This window comes from Pituophis catenifer, unplaced genomic scaffold, assembly GCF_029215685.1.
Source record: "Pituophis catenifer annectens isolate HBS135680 unplaced genomic scaffold, rPitCat1.0.hap2 SCAF_4, whole genome shotgun sequence".
NCBI classification, from domain to species: Eukaryota; Metazoa; Chordata; class Lepidosauria; order Squamata; family Colubridae; genus Pituophis; species Pituophis catenifer.
The window spans coordinates 79794120-79813443 of record NW_027256884.1 but is presented as its reverse complement, the minus strand read 5'-3'; the positions used below and the strand labels follow the sequence as shown (position 1 = coordinate 79813443).

At 35.9% G+C, this 19324-nt stretch overlaps 1 protein-coding gene across 4 annotated transcripts in view; it reads right to left on the bottom strand.

Annotated features, from left to right (window-relative positions):
• Positions 1–353: 353 nt before the first annotated feature.
• The window catches only part of TIAM1 (TIAM Rac1 associated GEF 1), an 87871-nt gene continuing 68900 nt past the window's right edge, over positions 354–19324 (bottom strand). For 3 of the 4 annotated variants that reach the window (XM_070943562.1, XM_070943563.1, XM_070943566.1), the window contains 12 exons: positions 18616–18795; positions 16688–16756; positions 16363–16488; positions 14848–14956; positions 13413–13592; positions 12490–12608; positions 10096–10204; positions 6846–6904; positions 5102–5204; positions 2861–2948; positions 2572–2744; positions 354–888 (listed from right to left, as the gene is read on the bottom strand). In XM_070943562.1, coding sequence (XP_070799663.1) covers positions 404–888; positions 2572–2744; positions 2861–2948; positions 5102–5204; positions 6846–6904; positions 10096–10204; positions 12490–12608; positions 13413–13592; positions 14848–14956; positions 16363–16488; positions 16688–16756; positions 18616–18795 — 1800 coding nt within the window. In that variant the 3' untranslated portion in view covers positions 354–403. The remainder of the gene's footprint in view (positions 889–2571; positions 2745–2860; positions 2949–5101; positions 5205–6845; positions 6905–10095; positions 10205–12489; positions 12609–13412; positions 13593–14847; positions 14957–16362; positions 16489–16687; positions 16757–18615; positions 18796–19324) is intronic. The other variant, XM_070943564.1, reaches the window with a different exon arrangement.

The following is a 19324-nucleotide window of genomic DNA, read 5'->3' as shown; positions in this document are numbered from 1 at the left end:
TATGACTTTACTTATCACATATAAAATTCATTTGCTGTTGTGCTATCACTTAAGCTAATTTGCTGCACGCATATATTTTAAGAAAAACACCCACAGCATTGTGTTTTTTAGCAATATCTATGCAGCCTATTATATTATGCAGCCCCTGATTTGTTTTTAATAAATAAAGCCCTTGGTACTATATAGAGAAGGACTCAAGCTCATTCTATTTCCAAATTTTGCTTCACTTCTCCTTTTTATACTACTTTAAAGGAGAAAATAGGAGGAGAGGCTGTAGTTTCAACGAGTTTAGCTGCCATTACTATATGTGCAAGTTTGCATTCTAAGGGATGGCTCTCCACAATGTATAGGGGGTAAATTTGGGGCTCACCTACACCTAGCATCTACCAAGAAAGTATTGGCTCTAAAGTTCCGTGTTTAATTTTCTTGATGGTACAAAGTCTTGACGGCGAACCCAAATGACTTCTTCACTGTTGCCTTCCATGCTACCATTAATTCCAGACAGAGCAGCTTGCTTCTTTAACTGAGCCATTCTGGATGCGTGTGTGCCCATAGTATACCGTGTTTTGGTTCCCCGGTATGACTGGTTGTTTGTAATAGAGGTTGACTGCAATTGCTCCTGGAGTTCTTTTTCAACCATGGTGTTCTTCAAAGGCTCACAACAGTCCTCCTCATCACTGAGAATATCTGTTTCTTTTATGTCCTCTTGTTCTTCATACTGACCAAGATCAAACTGCTCTTCTACCCAGAGGTCAGTGTCCTTATTGCCGGATGTCTGATGGGTCTCTTTCTCAGGACTGCTGGCAAAGACGGCATCTGAATCAATGGTAAATCTGTTTCGAGCTAGGCGTCGCCTTCTCCTCCCGAGTGACTTGCTTGGGGCGGACACTGTGCACACACAAAAATAAAATCCCAGATGCTTTTATAAAGAGAAATTTGAATTATTTTTTAAAATTAACATTCTTCCTTTCACAATAAAGGTAAAGGTTTGCCCTGTCATGTCCAACTCTAGGGGATGGTGCTCATCTCCATTTCTTGGCTAAGGAAGCCAGCATGACTCTACACCAAAGGGGCATGGAATTGCTACCTATTTATCTACTCACATTTGAATGCTTTTGAACTGCTTGGTGGGTAGGAGATGGGGCAAGCTCACCCCGCTGCACAGTACTCGCGTTTCCAGCTGACAAGCTCAGCATCTTTAACCACTGAGCCATCGTGCCCCCCCTTAAACCTAGCTGATAATTAATCACAATGAAACATGTAAAATCTGACAAGATATGACTTGGGGAACTGATAAACATAAAGAAAGGCTAATAAATTTCCTCGAGGGGGATGAGCAGTTTAGAAACACAAAATATAAATTTATATATTTATGTTGTATTTACTATAAAATACAAAATAAATAACAAATGCTTTGAATGTGTTAAAATCTATTTGTGCTGTATGTGTCCATGTGTGTCTGTGTACAGACACACACATATAAATATATATTTCTGACCAATGCCTGAAATAAAATGATACTATCAATAATCATTGAAAATGTTCATACCTAAATCATCCAGGCAGAGAAATTAAGTTGTATACAAGGTTATATTTTGCCTTGTAAATTTTAAAATATCCTGTAGTTAACATTAGATGATAATGGAAAAGAAGGTAGTACTTTTTCTTCCTTCAGTAGATAGAAATGTCTTAGATTTAATTTTAAAATCTGGACCATTGGGGCTGAAACATGTGGCTCAGTGGTCCGTTATTACTTCTTACTTCATTATTTTAAGATATGCTAATAGATAAGACAATTCAGTAGTGTTTCAATAGCACTACATGTCAGACTTTTTGAAGAGAAGCCAAAGTAGCAGTCATGGGGCAAAATACAGAGAGTTGATATATATATATATATATATATATATTTTAATTTGATTTATATGCCGCCCTTCTCCGGAGACTCAGGGCGGCTTACAATGCGTTAAGCAATAGCCTTCATTCTTTTGTATATTTTATACAAAGTCAGCTTATTGCCCCCACAAACTGGGTCCTCATTTCACCAACCTTAGAAAGGATGGAAGGCTGAGTCAACCTTGAGCCTTGGAGAGATTCGAACCAGCAGAAATTGCAGGCAGCTCTGTTAATAACAGGGTGCACTAAACCCCTGTACTATCAAGGCTCTATTTAATGTGATGTGGGGTTTTGTGAATTCAGCTTCCTTTCACACCTCAACATTCAAGTGTCAAATGACAGTTGTGTTACAGAAGTCTGCCACTATAGCAGTTAATTATTAATTAAATACGATCTTATTACACATTTCTGAAGCTACAATAAATGGGATAAAAATATTAATGAGGAAAAGCATTTTGTGTGTGTATGGTGCTTTGCTTTGCTTTGCTTTGTTTTGTTTTGTAAATTCTCTCAAGACTAATCTGTTGCAGGTACATAATGTGAGAGACCAAAGTATGAGTGTGTGTGTGGGGGGGGGGGAGGGGCAGAACCAATAGTGAGTAGGATCATTCTTTGTTGCTCTTAAACTTCTTTCCCCCCCTTTTCTGGAGTGCTTTAACAAACTTTAACCATGAGTACCTGTCCTGTTCATAATTGGCCTTGCACCTTTCAGTGCACTCAGCCGTTTCCCTCCAAATGGGACATAGTGCTGTGATGAGGGCAAACTTTCGGTTTTAAGAAGTTGTCTTCTGTGTTTATCTCGTAAAATTGAATGCACAGCTTTTAGAAAATCTTTCCTGTGTTCTGGGGAACTAAAAAAAAGAAAGAAAGAACACACACCAGTTACGTGCTGGTCTGTCAGCAAAATATTGACTTTTATTTATTTAATGTAAATGGTAATATAATTTTGCAAACTATCACTCCTTACCTACAACAAAGATGGAATGACCTCTCTGGCCTGCCTTCAGACTCAGATTTCACATGAACTATCTCACAGACAGAACTGGTCTCTGCATCTAGACAAAGAGAAAAAAAACATTTTAAAAACATCTTGACTTGTTATTTACTGAAAGCATTTCAAAAACAATCACATCCGAAATTTGAAGATTAGTGTAATGATTAGCTTAGTGAATGAAATACATAATATTAAGTGGTTCAAGAATTATAGCCCCAGAAATGATGCTGTGAAATGACGGATTATTTCCATGACATGCTGAATACATGGAATGACCAAAACGTAAAAGCTTCTTAACATGGTTGCAATCCCATGACATCAAGCATCTTCTCATTAGCAATGTCCAAGACTGGTACTACAAGGTGGTATAATTTTTTCTTATCCTGACTTTTCTTACGTGATGAATGATTCTAAAGACCATCACAGTCAGACATTCCCAAGAAATGCTTAATGCATTGTAAGCTGCCCTGAGTCTCCGGAGAAGGGCGGCATATAAATCAAATTAAAAAAAAAAAAAACAATATTCCTTCCACAAGGATGCCTCTGTAGCATCATAAACAGCTGCAGCCAGTTGCAGCACTGCATAGATACCCTCCATTCATTTCAGAGTGGACTGTATATGACTCCCATTCAAACCATTTTGTTAATAATCAAATGTAAACAATTTCAAGGGATCTTCTTAAGCAAATGCCATTTTATTTTGTCAATACAATTTTGCTCCTATGCTGTGGGTGAATATACCATTACTGATGCTATTTTTTTAAAAGCCAGAAAATGAAAATCTAAAAAGTAAAGTCAACAAAGTTTATATAAGCTAGAATAGGCAACCTTTACATTATCTATTGAAACTCTACAATAATGAATTCTAGACATGTACAAAAAGACCTGTACAAAACACATTTGAACCACTTTCCATTGGCTGCATTGAATGGGATATTTAGTTGTTAAAGAGAAACCACAGAGTGCAAATTTCAAAATTTAAAGCAATAAAAGTGATCTAAAAAGTAACTACCCTGTCACATACTGATATGAATGTAAGTGCTATTGTATTTACAAAAACAATATTGTCCATATACCTACAATGTCACTCATGGTACAACATGAAAACGAACAACTATTTCATAGGTCATGAAAACTTTCAGTGACTTAATTAAGGTATCTTGCTGTTCCCTTGCTTGATCCAGCTCTTATCACAATTAAAACTCTCAGTGGTGAATCTAAAAACTCCTACAGGCACACCACAGACAGTGCACATCAGCAGCTCATATTAGGAATAAATATTAGGAATTGAAAAGCATCTGCAAATCGCTCTAGTTATACTTTGTGGCTACAGATTTTATATCAGAAAACAGAATTTGTGTCAGCTAATGCACACACATGCACCCAGAGAGAGACACATGACCAAAAAAATTTACAAAAGCATTAAAGACAATTCAAATCTATTTTCAAGTTAGAAAGATAGTCTGACAGGTGAGATTCAACTTTCTTTACATTTTTAAAGATTATCTGCATGAACAAGTCATTGGAAAAGCTATGTTAACCCTGTTAGTGGCCCATTTTGCTTCATGGGGAAAGAAGGCTGGGAAACAGTGACTGAGGGGAATTCTAGAGGAGATAAGGGCTGTGAGACATGGATAAAGAGATTTGCTGGCCAATTAGAAATAATGATGCTATGGAGATTGATAAACAATGTAAACACAAAAAAGTGAGACAAGCAGTAATGTTTAGCAAGCATTAGTTCAAACACTAAAATAATGATGGCCTCCTACTGCTTTAAGTAGTTTTGTTGACTATCAGAATTATTTTAAAGTTAAATGTTCAATCACTAACAGTTTAACTCTCTTTACAAAAAGAAAGTCAGAAAGCAACTGAGCTATCCAATTCCTGCTCTCATGAGGTTCCTGTTCTGAAATTCAGGAAATGGGAAAACAACAAGAATTCAAAATAACACTCATATTTATCAAATAAAAGGGCCATTTGGACAGTTAAAAATGTTATCAAATATAATCTAAATGGGACATCCTGCTATTTTTTCTGCTATTTTTTGTTTGTTTTGTAATTCTTATTTTTGATAAATTGGCTGTTCCTGCTAGATTGTATACTTACCATACTTGTAGTTTGGTAACTACCGTGATGTATTTCTTCAAAAGAGATGTTTTAAAATAACCAGATTTTTTTTTAAAAAAAATCATAAACAAACCCATTTAACCCTACCTGCACTTGCCAATGCTCGGACCTGCAAAGCCTCCAAGGGAATCATGTGACGGAAACGAAATGGGTCTGAGTCTTCATAAATGGAAGCCCTATGGGATCCACCCTATGAAGGGAAAAACAATTTTTATTATTAATGATATTATATTAACAGTATGAAAACTGGTTTGTTTCATAGCAAATGTTTAAAATATCTACAAAAGCCTTCAGTCTTGATCAATACACAGTGAAGAAAAGTGATGGAATTAAGAACGTTTATAGGAGTTTTCCCTAAGGGCTTCATTGTTTCATCCCCTCATGATAATTTCCCATCTGAAAAAGTAACTTTATATAGGAATAGCATTTAGACTTATATACTGCTTCACAGTGCTTTTACAGCCCTTTCTAAGCGGTTTACAGAGTCAGCATATTACCCCCAACAATCTGGGTCCTCATATATTGTCATTCCATTATTCCCTTAATTTTATTATCAGATCAACCATTATCTTGCTGTCTCAGGCAGAAACAGGTTGAGATTTCTGTCTCAAGCAGAAAAAGATTAAGCTCAAATGTCACAGGAGTATAATAGAAGATCTCTGTTTCATCTCATGAGTATTGCCTTGTGAATCATTTTTGTAGAGAACAGATAATGATGCGTCAAAGTTTTATGATTATATCTGACATAGCAAACAATTAAAAGTTTTCTGTATTTTATATTGATAGGGTGTTACAGCTGCAAAAATGGCAAGTGCAGTTTCTACATCAGCAGAATTATACTTTCATAATTATAGGAAGATACAATTTTACTTTATTTCACTTTTGTCTAATTTCTCTAAGAACATTATAAATATTTCAAGAACAATTCATAGATAATAGAACAGGTGCCAAAAAGGTCAGTGGGGATAATTAGAAGACCAGAAATCAAATCCTATGAAGAGACAATGAAAAAACTAAAAGCAGTTTGCCTTGAAAAGACCGAGGAGAGTGAGTGAGTGGGGCATAGTTTAACAATCTAAAAGATTCACCCTAAAAATGTAAAGCTCTATTTTACATCACCACAAATGGCAGGGCAAGAACAATATATTTAATTTACAAAACACCAAATTCTGGTTAGATGTTAGGAAGGTATCAATTGGCCAAAGAAGTGATTGGTTACCATTCACCAGATAATCATCTGATTATCTGATGTTAAATAATCTGATATAATGGATTTTTACTATTTTTAAAATTTGGATTATCATATAGAATGGCCCTAACAGCTCTTTCCAACTCTATTAAATGCAATTCTATCTCAAGCACAGAGTATTTCAATCAAAATTTGCCTAATCTGCATGGTTTATTTATTTATCTGAAAGATTTATAAAGCCGACCATCTTAAGCAACTCTGGGCACATCAAAACAACAATAAAACCAATAAATAAAACAATCATAAAACGGTAAAAACAATAAAACAAATGATGAGTAAGAAAGTAAAAGACACAATGAAAAAGAAGATAAAGGAGATCTGTATGAGCATATATTAGGAAATTAGTTACAAAGAATTAAACAGAATACGTATATCCAAGGTATTTGCTTTTGAAAAAACTGATAGCAATAATAAATCACTCTATTAAAAAGGGAAAGCTTTGACTGCTGTTTGAAAGCATTCAGTTTACAACTAAAAATAATTTACAATAATTATTGCTAGAATGACCTGTCTAATTATCCCAATCTAATAGGATATTTTACCTTTCTGTTGCTTATTATTATTTACAGTTCAGAAACTTACCAACTTTTTCTTCTGTTTCACTCCTTCTTTATATACTAGTACCACAGCAGTTTTGAACACTACAGGGGCAAAAAACGCAAACATAGGAAGTTAACAGTTTATCAATGCACAACCAGAAAAAAACATCCGCTACTAATTTTGTGGAAAATGTTCAAAGTTTCTTCCTCTACACCCCAAAAATTAAGGCCCATACAGAAATTTAATAATTTAATTTAATTTAATTTAATTTAATTTAATTTAATTTAATTTAATTTAATTTAATTTAATTTAATTTAATTTAATTAATTTCCAATTTATATACTGCCCTTCTCCCTGACGACTCAGGGCAGTGTACAGCCAAGATAAAAAACATAGAATACAAATATTAAAAAACATTTAAAAATATATATAAATTTTGGCCCGAAAGTTAAGAAATCACAGACTGATTAAAAGAATTTAAAAATTTCTTCTTAAGCCAACCTGGCTTGCTGGAAAAGATGAGTTTTAAGGGAACGACGGAAGGCATTGAGGTCATGGATTCTCCTTATCTCCGGGGGCAACTGATTCCAGAGGGTGGGAGCCCCCACCGAGAAGGCCCTCCCCCTGGGGGTCACCAGCCTACATTGTTTGGCTGATGGCACTCTGAGGAGGCCCTCTCTGTGGGAGCGCACGGGTCGATGGGAGGTCGTCGGTAGCAGCAGGCGGTCTCGCAGATAGCTAGACCCTATGCCATGGAGCGCTTTAAAGGTGATAACCAACACCTTGAAGCGCACCCGGAAGACGACCGGGAGCCAGTGCAGCTCGCGCAGGAGTGGTGTTACATGGGAGCGCCATGTTGCTCCCATCACTACCCGCGCTGCTGCATTCTGGACCAGCTGGAGCCTCCGGGTGCTCTTCAAGTGGAGCCCCATGTAGAGAGCATTGCAGTAGTCAAGGCGAGAGGTGACGAGGGCGTGAGTGACTGTGCACAAGGAATCCTGATCGAGAAAGGGCCGCAACTGGCGAATCAGGTGAACCTGATAAAAGGTCCCCCTGGTAACAGCCATCAGATGTTCCTCCAAAGACAGCTGCCTATCCAGGAGGACTCCCAGATTGCGAGCCCCTTCAGTGGGGGCCAAAGACTCACCCCCAATAGTCAGTGATGGAGTCAACTGACTATATCAGGATGCTGGGAGCCACAGCCACTCAGTCTTGGAAGGGTTGAGCTTGAGCCTGTTCCTCCCCATCCAGATCCGTACAGCCTCCAGGCACTGGGACATCACTTCAATGGCATCGTTGGGGTGGCCTGAGGTGGAGATATACAGCTGGGTGTCATCAGCGTACTGGTGGTATCTCACCCCAAAGCCACGGATGATCTCACCCAGCGGCTTCACATAAATGTTGAACAGAAGGGGCGAGAAGACCGATCCCTGCGACACTCCACAGATGAGAGGCCTCGAGGTCGACCTCTGCCCCCCTGCCAACACAAACTGCGACCTGTCGGAGAGAAAGGAGGAGAACCACCGCAACACAGTGCCTCCCACCCCCAACTCTTCCAGCCGGTGCAGCATGATACCATGGTCGATGGTATCAAAAGCCGCTGAGAGATCTAATAGGACCAGAGGAACAACCCCTGTCCCGAGCCCTCCAGAGATCATCCACCAACGCGACCAATGCCGTTTCCGTGCTGTGCCCAGACCTGAAACCCGACTGGAACGGATCTAGATAGGATGTAGATAGGATGAAATATAGTAGTCTTCCTCATATGCCAAAAAGAAAGAGCATAATTTTCTAAATACATGATAGCCAGATGAACTGAAGTAATATCTATTCTGAACAAAAAAATAATAGTCAATGTTTTTAATGGTCAATGGCACTTACTTCGTTGATAAAGGGTTATAAATTGTAATCATACATTTAAACATTTACTGGGATTTGAGGATCTTCCCAACAGTCAGTTAATTCTCTTAAGAGGATTACTCTAGAACAGGGCTGTCAAATTCAAGGCCCAGGGGCCAGATCCTGCCCATGGGGTGCTTAGATCTGGCCTGCAGGGCCACCCTGGAAACAGCAAAGGACCGGCCCGTAGTGCCTCTGCCAGCGAAAATGGCCAGTGGCCCTCCTGAGCTCCGTTTTCACTGGCAGAGGATTGCAGGAAACTGTCACAGCTGAAAACAGAGCTCGGGAGCCCGTTTTTGCTGGCAGAGCGCTCAGGCCACCACAGGCGCACCTGACACAAGTGATATTGAGCTGGTCACTCCCACCCTGGCCATGTCCACCCTGGTCCCCCAAGATCAAATACAATCCTGATGTGGCCCTCAATGAAATCGAGTTTGACACCCCTGCTCTAGAATAAGCACTTTAATAAGTATCATTTACTATTCATACCTGTAAATGGTCCCTATGAACAATTAAAAATGTTCTAAAATGTAAAACTTTCATTTAATAATTTTTCAAAATTGTGAAGAAAAAGTTAAAAATTTCATAGTGCATAAATTACATAAATTATCATGTCCTCCTAGATTATTTGCAGGGAATTTCTCTGATGGAAAGCATTATTCATGGAAAGAACCAAAATCAACATTTACTGTACATACAAGCAGCATTTTAGCAAATCTCCCTGAAGGATGAACTCTGAAGATGGAAGGAAAAATAAGAGCTACTGCCTACAGCCATCTATTTTACATTTCACAGCTTTTTTTATATTTCCTGACTTACTGAGCTTTGCAATATTATTAAGCTTGTAAAGTTTAAATAGATGCATGCTAAGTATAAAAACAGACTACAAAGCCCTAAATTGTTACTTCTTAAAATATCTTTAAAAACAAGAATACCAACAGCTTAAAACAATTCCCTCAAATCTAATGTATTTTGGTACTCATCATTTCCAGTCAAGCTTCTAAAGTATGCCATGGGGGGAGGGGTGTCCTAAAATACTTGACTGCAAAGTCAAATCTTACTCATTTATTTTCCAACATTTTTGCATATTTAATCAGGCTTTCCTATGAATCTAGGAATCATTTTTACGCTTTGAAATCCAATGTCATAACAGACAATCTGCCTCAAATATTAGTCCATTTTATGCCAAAAGCAGGGTTGTCTGATGTGACCCACATAAAACAGAGGGGTGGGGAAATTAAACAGTTGTGATTGCCATCTTGACAATCCCCCCCCCCCCAGCACGCCCTTCTAGAAACACCTTCAGTAGTGTCATTGGAAACTATACATGCATATTTTATTTAATTTTTATATGAAACACTCATTTGCTTTTTCTCTCAAAAGAAGCACATACCGAATGCTGCCAGTTCAGGTTCCTTCTTCCACTTTCCAAGTGACGCAGGAGGATTAAGCCAGATGACCGTGGTATGCAATAGCAAATCTCCCATAGAAAGATCTGCCACCTGCCAGTCACATGCCCATGCAAAAGAAAATGAGAGTTTTTAAAAGGCATTTAATAAAGTCATTGAAAATAAATGTGAAATATAATAAAGGGGCTATGTATTTAATATTACATGTGTTAACAGCGGCCAGAAGTGTATTTGCATAACATTGGAAAGGTGTGGAGATCGCCACAGTTGAGAAGATAGTAAAAAAAAAAATACTACAATGTGCAGAAATGGATAGATTACCACTTGAAATTAAAGAGAAGAAAGATATGGAATATTTTGAAACATAGGATTTGTTTTATCTATGGTTAAATAACAGAATCACGTTAGAATAATTAAAATTATAAGCGAAAGATTAATTTTACCATGAGGGTTTATTATGGTATGTTTATTATCAATATGATTTAGTATTAACAATTATTATTATGTGGAGAAAATACTTATTATATGATCATTACTAATGAACATTATTATTACTATTGCTCAAATTAACTGTAACCAGACAACACACTGTTTATATAGACATTGAAATTGTTGCTCTTTCTTTATATAATAAAAATTAAAAAAAAAAATGAAAATAAATTTGAGCTTCCTTTTCCTGGGATTCTCTGACTTTAGCCACACAGGCTCAAGAAAGAACAGAGCAGCTCCCAGGTGTTGCAACCAGGTGCTAAATTCATACATTCCAGAACATGAAACAGCTGTCATGGCTGCGTTCCCAATAAAGAAGTAAACAGAACCAGCCCTGCTTTGCTTTGTGAGAGGGCCAAAATGGGCCAGGAGCTGACATATAGACATACTCCCAAAGTTTTCACTTTCACCCTTTTCCTTTTAATCAATTTTTTTCCTTTTTCTTTTCTTTTTGTTTCCTTTTTAATGTTTTATCTAAATTATCCAAATATTTATCTAAATAAAACATGAAAAAGGAACAAGGAAAAAAGGAAAAAAAAGAAATTAAAAGGAAGGAAGTCTTGCTTTTTGTCTTGCTTTGTTTCTTCAAGCAAAAGTAAAAAGCAAATTACCATATTTTTCCGAGTATAAGACGCACCGGAGTATGAGACACAGCTTAGTTTTTGGGGAGGAAAATAGGGGGGGGGGGTGGGGAAATTTGCCTACGAGGTATTTATCTAGCTAGCGTCCTTAGTCTGGTCAACTTCAGCACATTAGTTTGCTGGTTTTTATCCCCTGCTTGGGGATAAAAAACAGCTTCTAAAGCACAATTGATCTTTGGAGAGAGAAGCAATGAGAAAAGCAGGCAAACCACTGAGATCGCTTCACTCACTAGCACCTCATTAGGGCTGAAAAAAAACTTCACACCTGAGAGTCGGGAGGGAGCAGGCAAAGTGCTAGCATCTCGTTAGGGCTGAAAAAAAGCTTTGAAAAAGCTAAATTTGGAGTATAAGATGCACCCAAATTTTTAGCCTCTTTTAGGAGGGAAAAAAGTGTGTCTTATACTCCTAAAAATATGGTAGTATCAGCATCTTATTGTGTATCTTTTAATCTTAAAACTATTGTCCAAATAATTTTCCAGCTACATTATACTGTAGGTATTGAAGTTGTTTCAAATGTGTCTTAAAAATTCTTGCTATTAATCATATCATTTCCTTATAGAATGTCTAACAAAAGGAAACTAAACCTCAAACCCAGTTATTTCACTGTGTAATGTTTTGTTACACTATGTGTAACACACTGAAGCAGATTTTCACCAATGTGACTTACCTAAGTATGCCTATCATGATTGAAGAGATGAGATTATACATGCAGTAATAAATGCAAAAAGTACTGAGTCTGAAAATTGAATTATGGCAACTGGATTTATTTTTGTTGAGATGTTTTGTTGCTCTTTGAAGCAACTTCCTTGGTCTGAGCAACCTGACTAGGCAGAGGGTTGTTGGAATGCATCAAATTCAGGGTTTCTTCCCAAAAGTGCATGGCAATATGTCAATGAAGATTCTCAGTCACCCAGGTAGAGTTTTCTGAAAATTGAGTCATGGCAACTGGATGCCAAAAATCATGGCAACTGATTTTTGTTAATTTTGTTTCACTGCTCAACCATTTAACTTCCTCAGTCTAAGTACCTGGATGACTGAGATTCTTCGTCAAAATATTAATACTGAGATTTCATTCAAGTGACTCGCTTATAGGTAACTGAGAATTCTTTCCAATTATTTTCTCTTTCCTTATAATATATGAGCCCATCTCCTTACAACATCCAGGTGGCAATATATCTGATACAATCTAACAAAGGTTAAACATCATTATTTACATCACTTTGAGAGAGGATTTTCATAGCTGGGTACCTCTTTCTTATCTCCTGTTTGTTCTGCAATGAGCTGATCAAACACAGCTCCATATTCTTCATGGATTTTCTGCATTTCATTGATATGGCTAGCAACCTTGTTCATTGTTTTTATGGCCACTAGAAGACAAGCAAAGATATAAAAAGATTAGAGCAGGGTTGACCTGATTATATTAGTAAACATGGAAAACTCTTTTCTGTCATAGTCTTTAAAAAATCTATCATAATTTTAATATTTCAGTATGGTCCTATGTTGATGATATTATATTATGCTATATTGGTTAGGAGGAACTTTATTTTCTTTTGCATTATTGCCTCAGTCATTTTTAGTGTTCTGATCATCAACTAAATGGAGAAGTCTACTCTCACCTAGTAAGCAAAGGAGCAGCAGTTAAATTGAACAAGCTGCATTTTTAACTACAGTCTCATAAAATCTAAGAACTACAGGTTTTAACAATGGTTCAAAGTTACAATAGCCTTGGAAAAAATTTATTTTCATCCTGTTCTCACACTTATGATGGTCATACCAAATTTGTGTTATCACACTGCATTGTCCTTGTTAACTTACACTTTGACCATCATTGACACATACAAAACTGAATGTTCTGCATGTATTGAAGCAATGTAATACACATCTAAATATGTGATACAATTAACCAAACTTGAACACTTTTCAAGCAAGATCCCTAAAAATATGCAATTGAGGTTTTTGCAAACTAATTTAAGTATGAAAACATACTATGAACATTTCTTAATCGTTGCCCATCATCTTCATCGTCACTGATGCTCCATTCTTTATATACTTTCAGATACATTAATATCTCTTACAGACATTGGTAACTTTCTAATATCTTAAGAAACTTTATCAGAAACAATGGCAAAACCAAAAGTACCAACAAAAGAAAAGTTAGAAGAATAGTTTACCATCAAGGTGATAATGTTCTTCACTATCAGCATCAGTGAGAGTAAATAGTTCTTTCAGCAGAAGAGGGTACTTCAATATCCTCTGGATTGGTTTGATGAGGTAAGACTCTAATGTTGATGAATGTTGTCTTCTGGGATTCTGGGCATCTAAGAACGCTTTAAATGCTGTGTCTGTCTTAGCTATATTTTGAAAATAAAAAAAGATATATCAAGAAATAATGTTTTAACTAGCTCTACTACAGAATATTTCTACCATATTATTTAGCTGTTCACTTTTCTAAGAGGTTCTCAAAATAGCATTGAGAAGTCTTTTTTAAAAATAAGATTCTTAGATCCTTGGGGTATCCCAAGAAGCTCTTATGGGGTCCACAAAAATAAAAATTATTTGCCAGTCTACAGTATGTTGGAAAAATAATACAATATTAAAATTCCATCAAACAATTGTGAGAAGCAGTAGCAGCAGTAGGCACATCAATTTTAATTTTTAATGTGGTAAATATTGACAAATGCAAACAAACAAAATACAAAATACAAACAAAATAAAACTCATGATAGGAATTGACAGATCCATCCACTGGGACTGAAAACACATTGGACTAAAATGCTCTCCGTGTTCACTTTATGTGTGACATTGTGTGACTTTTCATCTTGGGAAGTCCTTAAATTCAAGTTCATTTCATATACAAGTCAGGACTTAGCTTATACATGTAAGCCAGAGTCAAAATGAGTCACTACTTTCTGCATTTTGAGTAATTGTTCTTATTGAAATAAAAATGTTCAAGATGATATTGTATTGTGATATGCTCATAGAAGATACAAATCATAGATAATACTTATTTCAGCTTTCATCTTTAAAATGTGAATGATCCTTTCTGGCATATTAGACTGAAGACTGGTCATTCAATACATAAAGTAGTCAAAATGATGTAGCTTAACTTTGATCTACTACTTGTGTATGGATAATACCAAGAGTTCAACTAGTAGTTAAATAATCATACTGGACGGAATAGGAAGAAAAGAAGAAATTTATGTTACGCTTACTTTTTTCTTTATATTTTTCAACATAAAAGAAATCAGGCTCTCACATTTCATATTGCTGAAAAGACATGGAGCTTAAATGTCTTCCATTTCAAAGAATTTTTCAACCAACCTCACCGAATCTAATCTTACTTATATGAATCTGTAATATGATTAGAGAAGTGTAAAATTTGAAGGTACCATGAAGTACGGCTTCCTACTACACTTAAAGCTTGCAATAAAGAATTATTGACAAAAGAATGCCTCATTTTTTTCTCCAGAAAAGTAGAATTCCCCTTTCCCATTTGTCTTCTGAAGTTCCAACATCAACTTGATCTTCACACTCTGAGACAATTCTGAATTTTGAGAAACATTACACTATATGGGACAGAGAAAGTTGTGTGTATCCCACTCTTACCTTTCACTAGGACTTTCGGAACCTTTGTGTGGCTTGCGCAGAAGGCACTATACAGCTTGAAACGGTCAGCATAATACAGAAAGGACCCACCCAAGGAAAACAACACTTTCTAGGATCAAGAATATATAAATCAGAACGTTGAAATAGATTTGGGGGGGACAGGCTGCTGACCTTAACATCATAAATGAAATTAAATATTCCCCAACTAATAATTGACAACTTTTGACTTAATATTTACTACAGCAATGTTTTTTGTTTATAAATTCTAAGAGACAGAGGGTGGGAAAGATCACTTGAAATATTAAATACAAATTAAACACCAAGATATACATTCAGTTTGCAATAGTGGCAAGTATCTGTAGCTCGGGTGTAGGACGAGGGTAAAGGTTCGTACTCTGAGCTTGTGGGTTGGTTTCCAAATGTTCCAAACCTAGCCTAGTAACAAAACATTCGGAAACCAATCCACAGGCTTGGAGAACAAACTTTCACCCTTATACATTCTTGCTAAAAGCAGACAATATTGCATAGAATTGGGTCACTAGGAAGTTCCTCTTTATTAAATTAATCTTTAAAAGAATATTGATATGAAATTTTTGGTCATGCTCATTCCCATACATGGGAGAATTTTCCATTTAGGAAAAAAGAACTTATTCCACTGTAGAATTCTCCCCTACTTCTACATGGAAAGTGGGAGCTTTTCTGGGTAGCTGCATTGTGACAGACATCAGCTCCTAGATGAAAAATCTTACACAAAGAGATGACTGCAGCTAGGCTGGTCTTATTATTTATTTAATGCATAGTCCTACAAGAAACCCATACCTGTGGATCAAATATCATTCAAACATGTCACCTTATTGAGATCAGATGAACATTTTAAAAGCTAAATTAATTGAATTGCACTGAAATCACAATCACAGTGAATTATGGAACATGCACCATTGCCCTATTGTAAATTACTGCCTACAGTAATACTTAATGCCATTTTTAATGCCTCCGATGTTCTTTCAGCCCTGTTTTTTACTACTTTGTTTAGTTACCTTTCCTTCATTTTAAATTATAGATAATTCCTGATAAAGAAAAAAGAAGTGTCAGAGGCTAATAGCTTTCACCACCACTCTTTCAGCAGGCACTTTAACTACTTTCCTCCTGCTTCAGTGAGCATTAAAGCTACAATTATAATTCAGAAACGTTACCTCAATTATTTTTGTAGGCAATGATATGTTAGGGTTGCTGAACTAAGACTTCAGGCAACAATGTTTCTGTTGCTAACTCTTCCTAATCAAAAATTGACATGGAATTAAATATACAATTATGTATGCCTTTACAAGAGTTGCAATTATTCTTTGTTGCAGCTTGCAGTACTAATGTACTTTATTTTTAAGATTTCATTCTCATCAAAGTTGTATCTTAGCAAATGATTTGCAAAAACAAATTAAAAATTGGGAAAACATATTCATATGACTACTGTGGCAGGATTTCTGATTATTAATAAGAGAATTGCAATTAAAGGCTTACTTTAAACTGGTCAACTTTTTCAAGTTTTTCCAGATCTGGCACCAATCTTACTCCATCTTCAAGTGTTTTCAAAAACTCTACTTGAAATGCCACCATTTCAGTCAGATTCCCAAAAAGAACATCAAGCTAGTAAGGAATAAAATATAAAAATCATATTTTTCATAAAAACAATAACAAAATGTAGGTGCTATGTTAACCAAGTTTGGCTTTGTTAGCCATTGTTTTTAAAAAAATCACTGAAGAATTTCAGGAAAATTGGCTCTTATATATACATGAAATATACTGTATCTTTTTTATTTTGACCAAAAGACTAAAGATACTATACCTCTTCCTGAGTAAGGAAAGTTTCTTTTTGTAGTGGTTTCAGGTATCTCTCCATTAGACAATTTAAATCCTGAAAATGAAAGTTTATACTTTTAGCAGTTTTCAATGAGAAATTTAAAAACTTCAAATTCCAAATACCTTTGCAGGATTTTCAGTCATTTAATATCCATCATTAATGCTGGATTTGGAACTTTCTTGAAGCATCTACTGGCTACTGTCAAATAAATTCTGTATTAGATAAAACATATTGCTTTGATTTGGCATGGAATAATTATTGTATTTTCTTTATTGGAGCATTAATCTACTTCATATGGAATGCATAGGTTCTTTTCCCTGCTGCATCCAATTCCTAACTCAATGTTGCCTGATATAAAGGCCCAAATAAGCATCTATATAACTCAAAAAATAATATGACAAATAGTAACCTAAAAGTATAACGAATAATCAAAGGGGAAAAGGAAAACCATTGCTATTGAAAAGACGACTTGAAAGCCTTAAATCAGCCTTTACCAATGTAAAACTAAATACTATGGAACTGCAACTCCCAGAATCTCCAGCCATCTTGGTAGATGTCTAGTTGGGGAAGGCTGAAGCATTTAATGTTTTGCATTTATCACAGTAAGGAACATTTTGGGAAAACATTAAAGTAGATTTAGAAAGTCAAATAATATTATATTAATTTTACCAAGATTTATATTTGATGTCTTAAAATTGTCTCCACTTAATAAACATGATATAAGCAAGACCTAACCTCAGTACTTTTCCGGTTATACTGCTTTTTAAAAGGAGAATAGTATATTTATTTATAAAATTTATTCCCCTCCCATCTTACCACATGGTAACTTTAGTTTAGGTAGTTAGAAGCTTTGTGTTTACTTTTTTTTTAAGGCAAAATGGATTTCTCTCTCTCTAATAAACAGGACTTTGAACTTACTTTTAAGGACTTGTCTAGTCACAAGGAAAGATTGGTCATCAGAAATATGCATTCCTGATATGCATTAAGAAACACAGGTGGTCCTTGCTTAATGACCACTTATTCAGCAACCATTCAACCTTACAACAGCACTGAATGGATAGTATTTATGACTGGTCCATGTAGTTGCGATCGCAGTGTTTCCACAGTCACGTGGTGGTGATCTGGGTGCTGGGGAACCAGCTCTCAAGTATGACATTACAGCATCCCACAGTCATGTGATTGCCATTTTCAGCCTTCACTGAGTTTCCCACAAAAAGGTCAGTGGAGGTTGAAGATGGTGACACATGATGTCGCGTTTAATAATGGCATAGGAATCATTTAACAAGAAGTATTGGAACTGCCATTTCTAAGTGGCATGGTCATAGGAAATCATACTTTATGACCATGTCACTTAGCAACAGAAATTCCAGTCCCAATTTGTTTTTAAATGAGGAGTATCTGTAGTATTTAACTTTTTATTTTATTTTTGAGATCCGCAACTTACTCCCCTTTCTTCCGCAGTTGCTAACTGTACTCCAATAAACCCTCATCAACTGGTTATTATAAGCACGACTATACTGAATGCATCAAACTTTAGATCCTCTATTAGCAGAGTAAAGGACAGAAAACCCTTATTCGAAAGAAAGAGAGGAAACGGTGAGCAGCTTTGATTTTTCTACTGGTAACAAGGAGGCACTCCTGTTGAACTCCAAAGGGCTCCAATAAAGAGAGAACAGGAAAGAGATATAGCAAAGCACTCAGTCTTTTTTCTTTGAAGATATGATGTTTAAAGAGTTGATGTTATCTTACTTCTGCTTAAGCTAAAGTTGGCATGACAGGATAGAGGAAGAGAAGAGCAGAGATGATACGCATGAGCATTATGGGTTAACTCTAGAAAAATGCTAGAATGGGTCATGTTTGTGACTCTTGTCTACACTTCTTGACATGAAAATCAACACATAACAGCATATTACCTTGACATATGTGCATTCTGTTTTAAGCAGTTCACAAATAACTTTGCGCAGTTTGTCAGCATCAGTTAGCTGTCTTGTAGTGGATTGCTGAGGTCCAGTAGATTCCTGAAGGGTCACATTAGGGTCAGATGGATTCATCTCATGAAGACTGCGACAAAAAGCAGCAACCTGTTCTGTACTCTATAAAATTAAAACAAATGATTATTTCCAGAATTCATAATGCCATAATTATAATTCTTTTGAATTAGCCATTTTAAAAGATGTTCCAAGAAATACAAATTAAACAAACTGTGACATATTGTACGAAAACTTAAAAAATCTAAATCAGCAATTGATTCCAGAATATCCATATCCATCATGCTGTTCCATAGGAATAAGAAGTTATGTAAAACATTTAAAAGTACTAGTAAGCAAAAGAAATAAAAAGTAGCAGGCAAAAGGAAAGTAATTAAATTTCTTTATGTAAACACCATTCATTATACATCTCTGTACTTTCTATACTTGGTTCCAGAATGTCTACACATTGCAATTTGTTCCTCAAACTTCTCATGTTTGCCTTTTTGATAAACTCTTCAGAACCATCCAACTACCATTTTTTCAGTATTTTCCTTCCTTTCAATCCACATTCACTCTTCCCACTCCTTCATATATTTGTTTTATAATTTTATCCTAAATAATAATAATAATAATAATAATAATAATAATAATA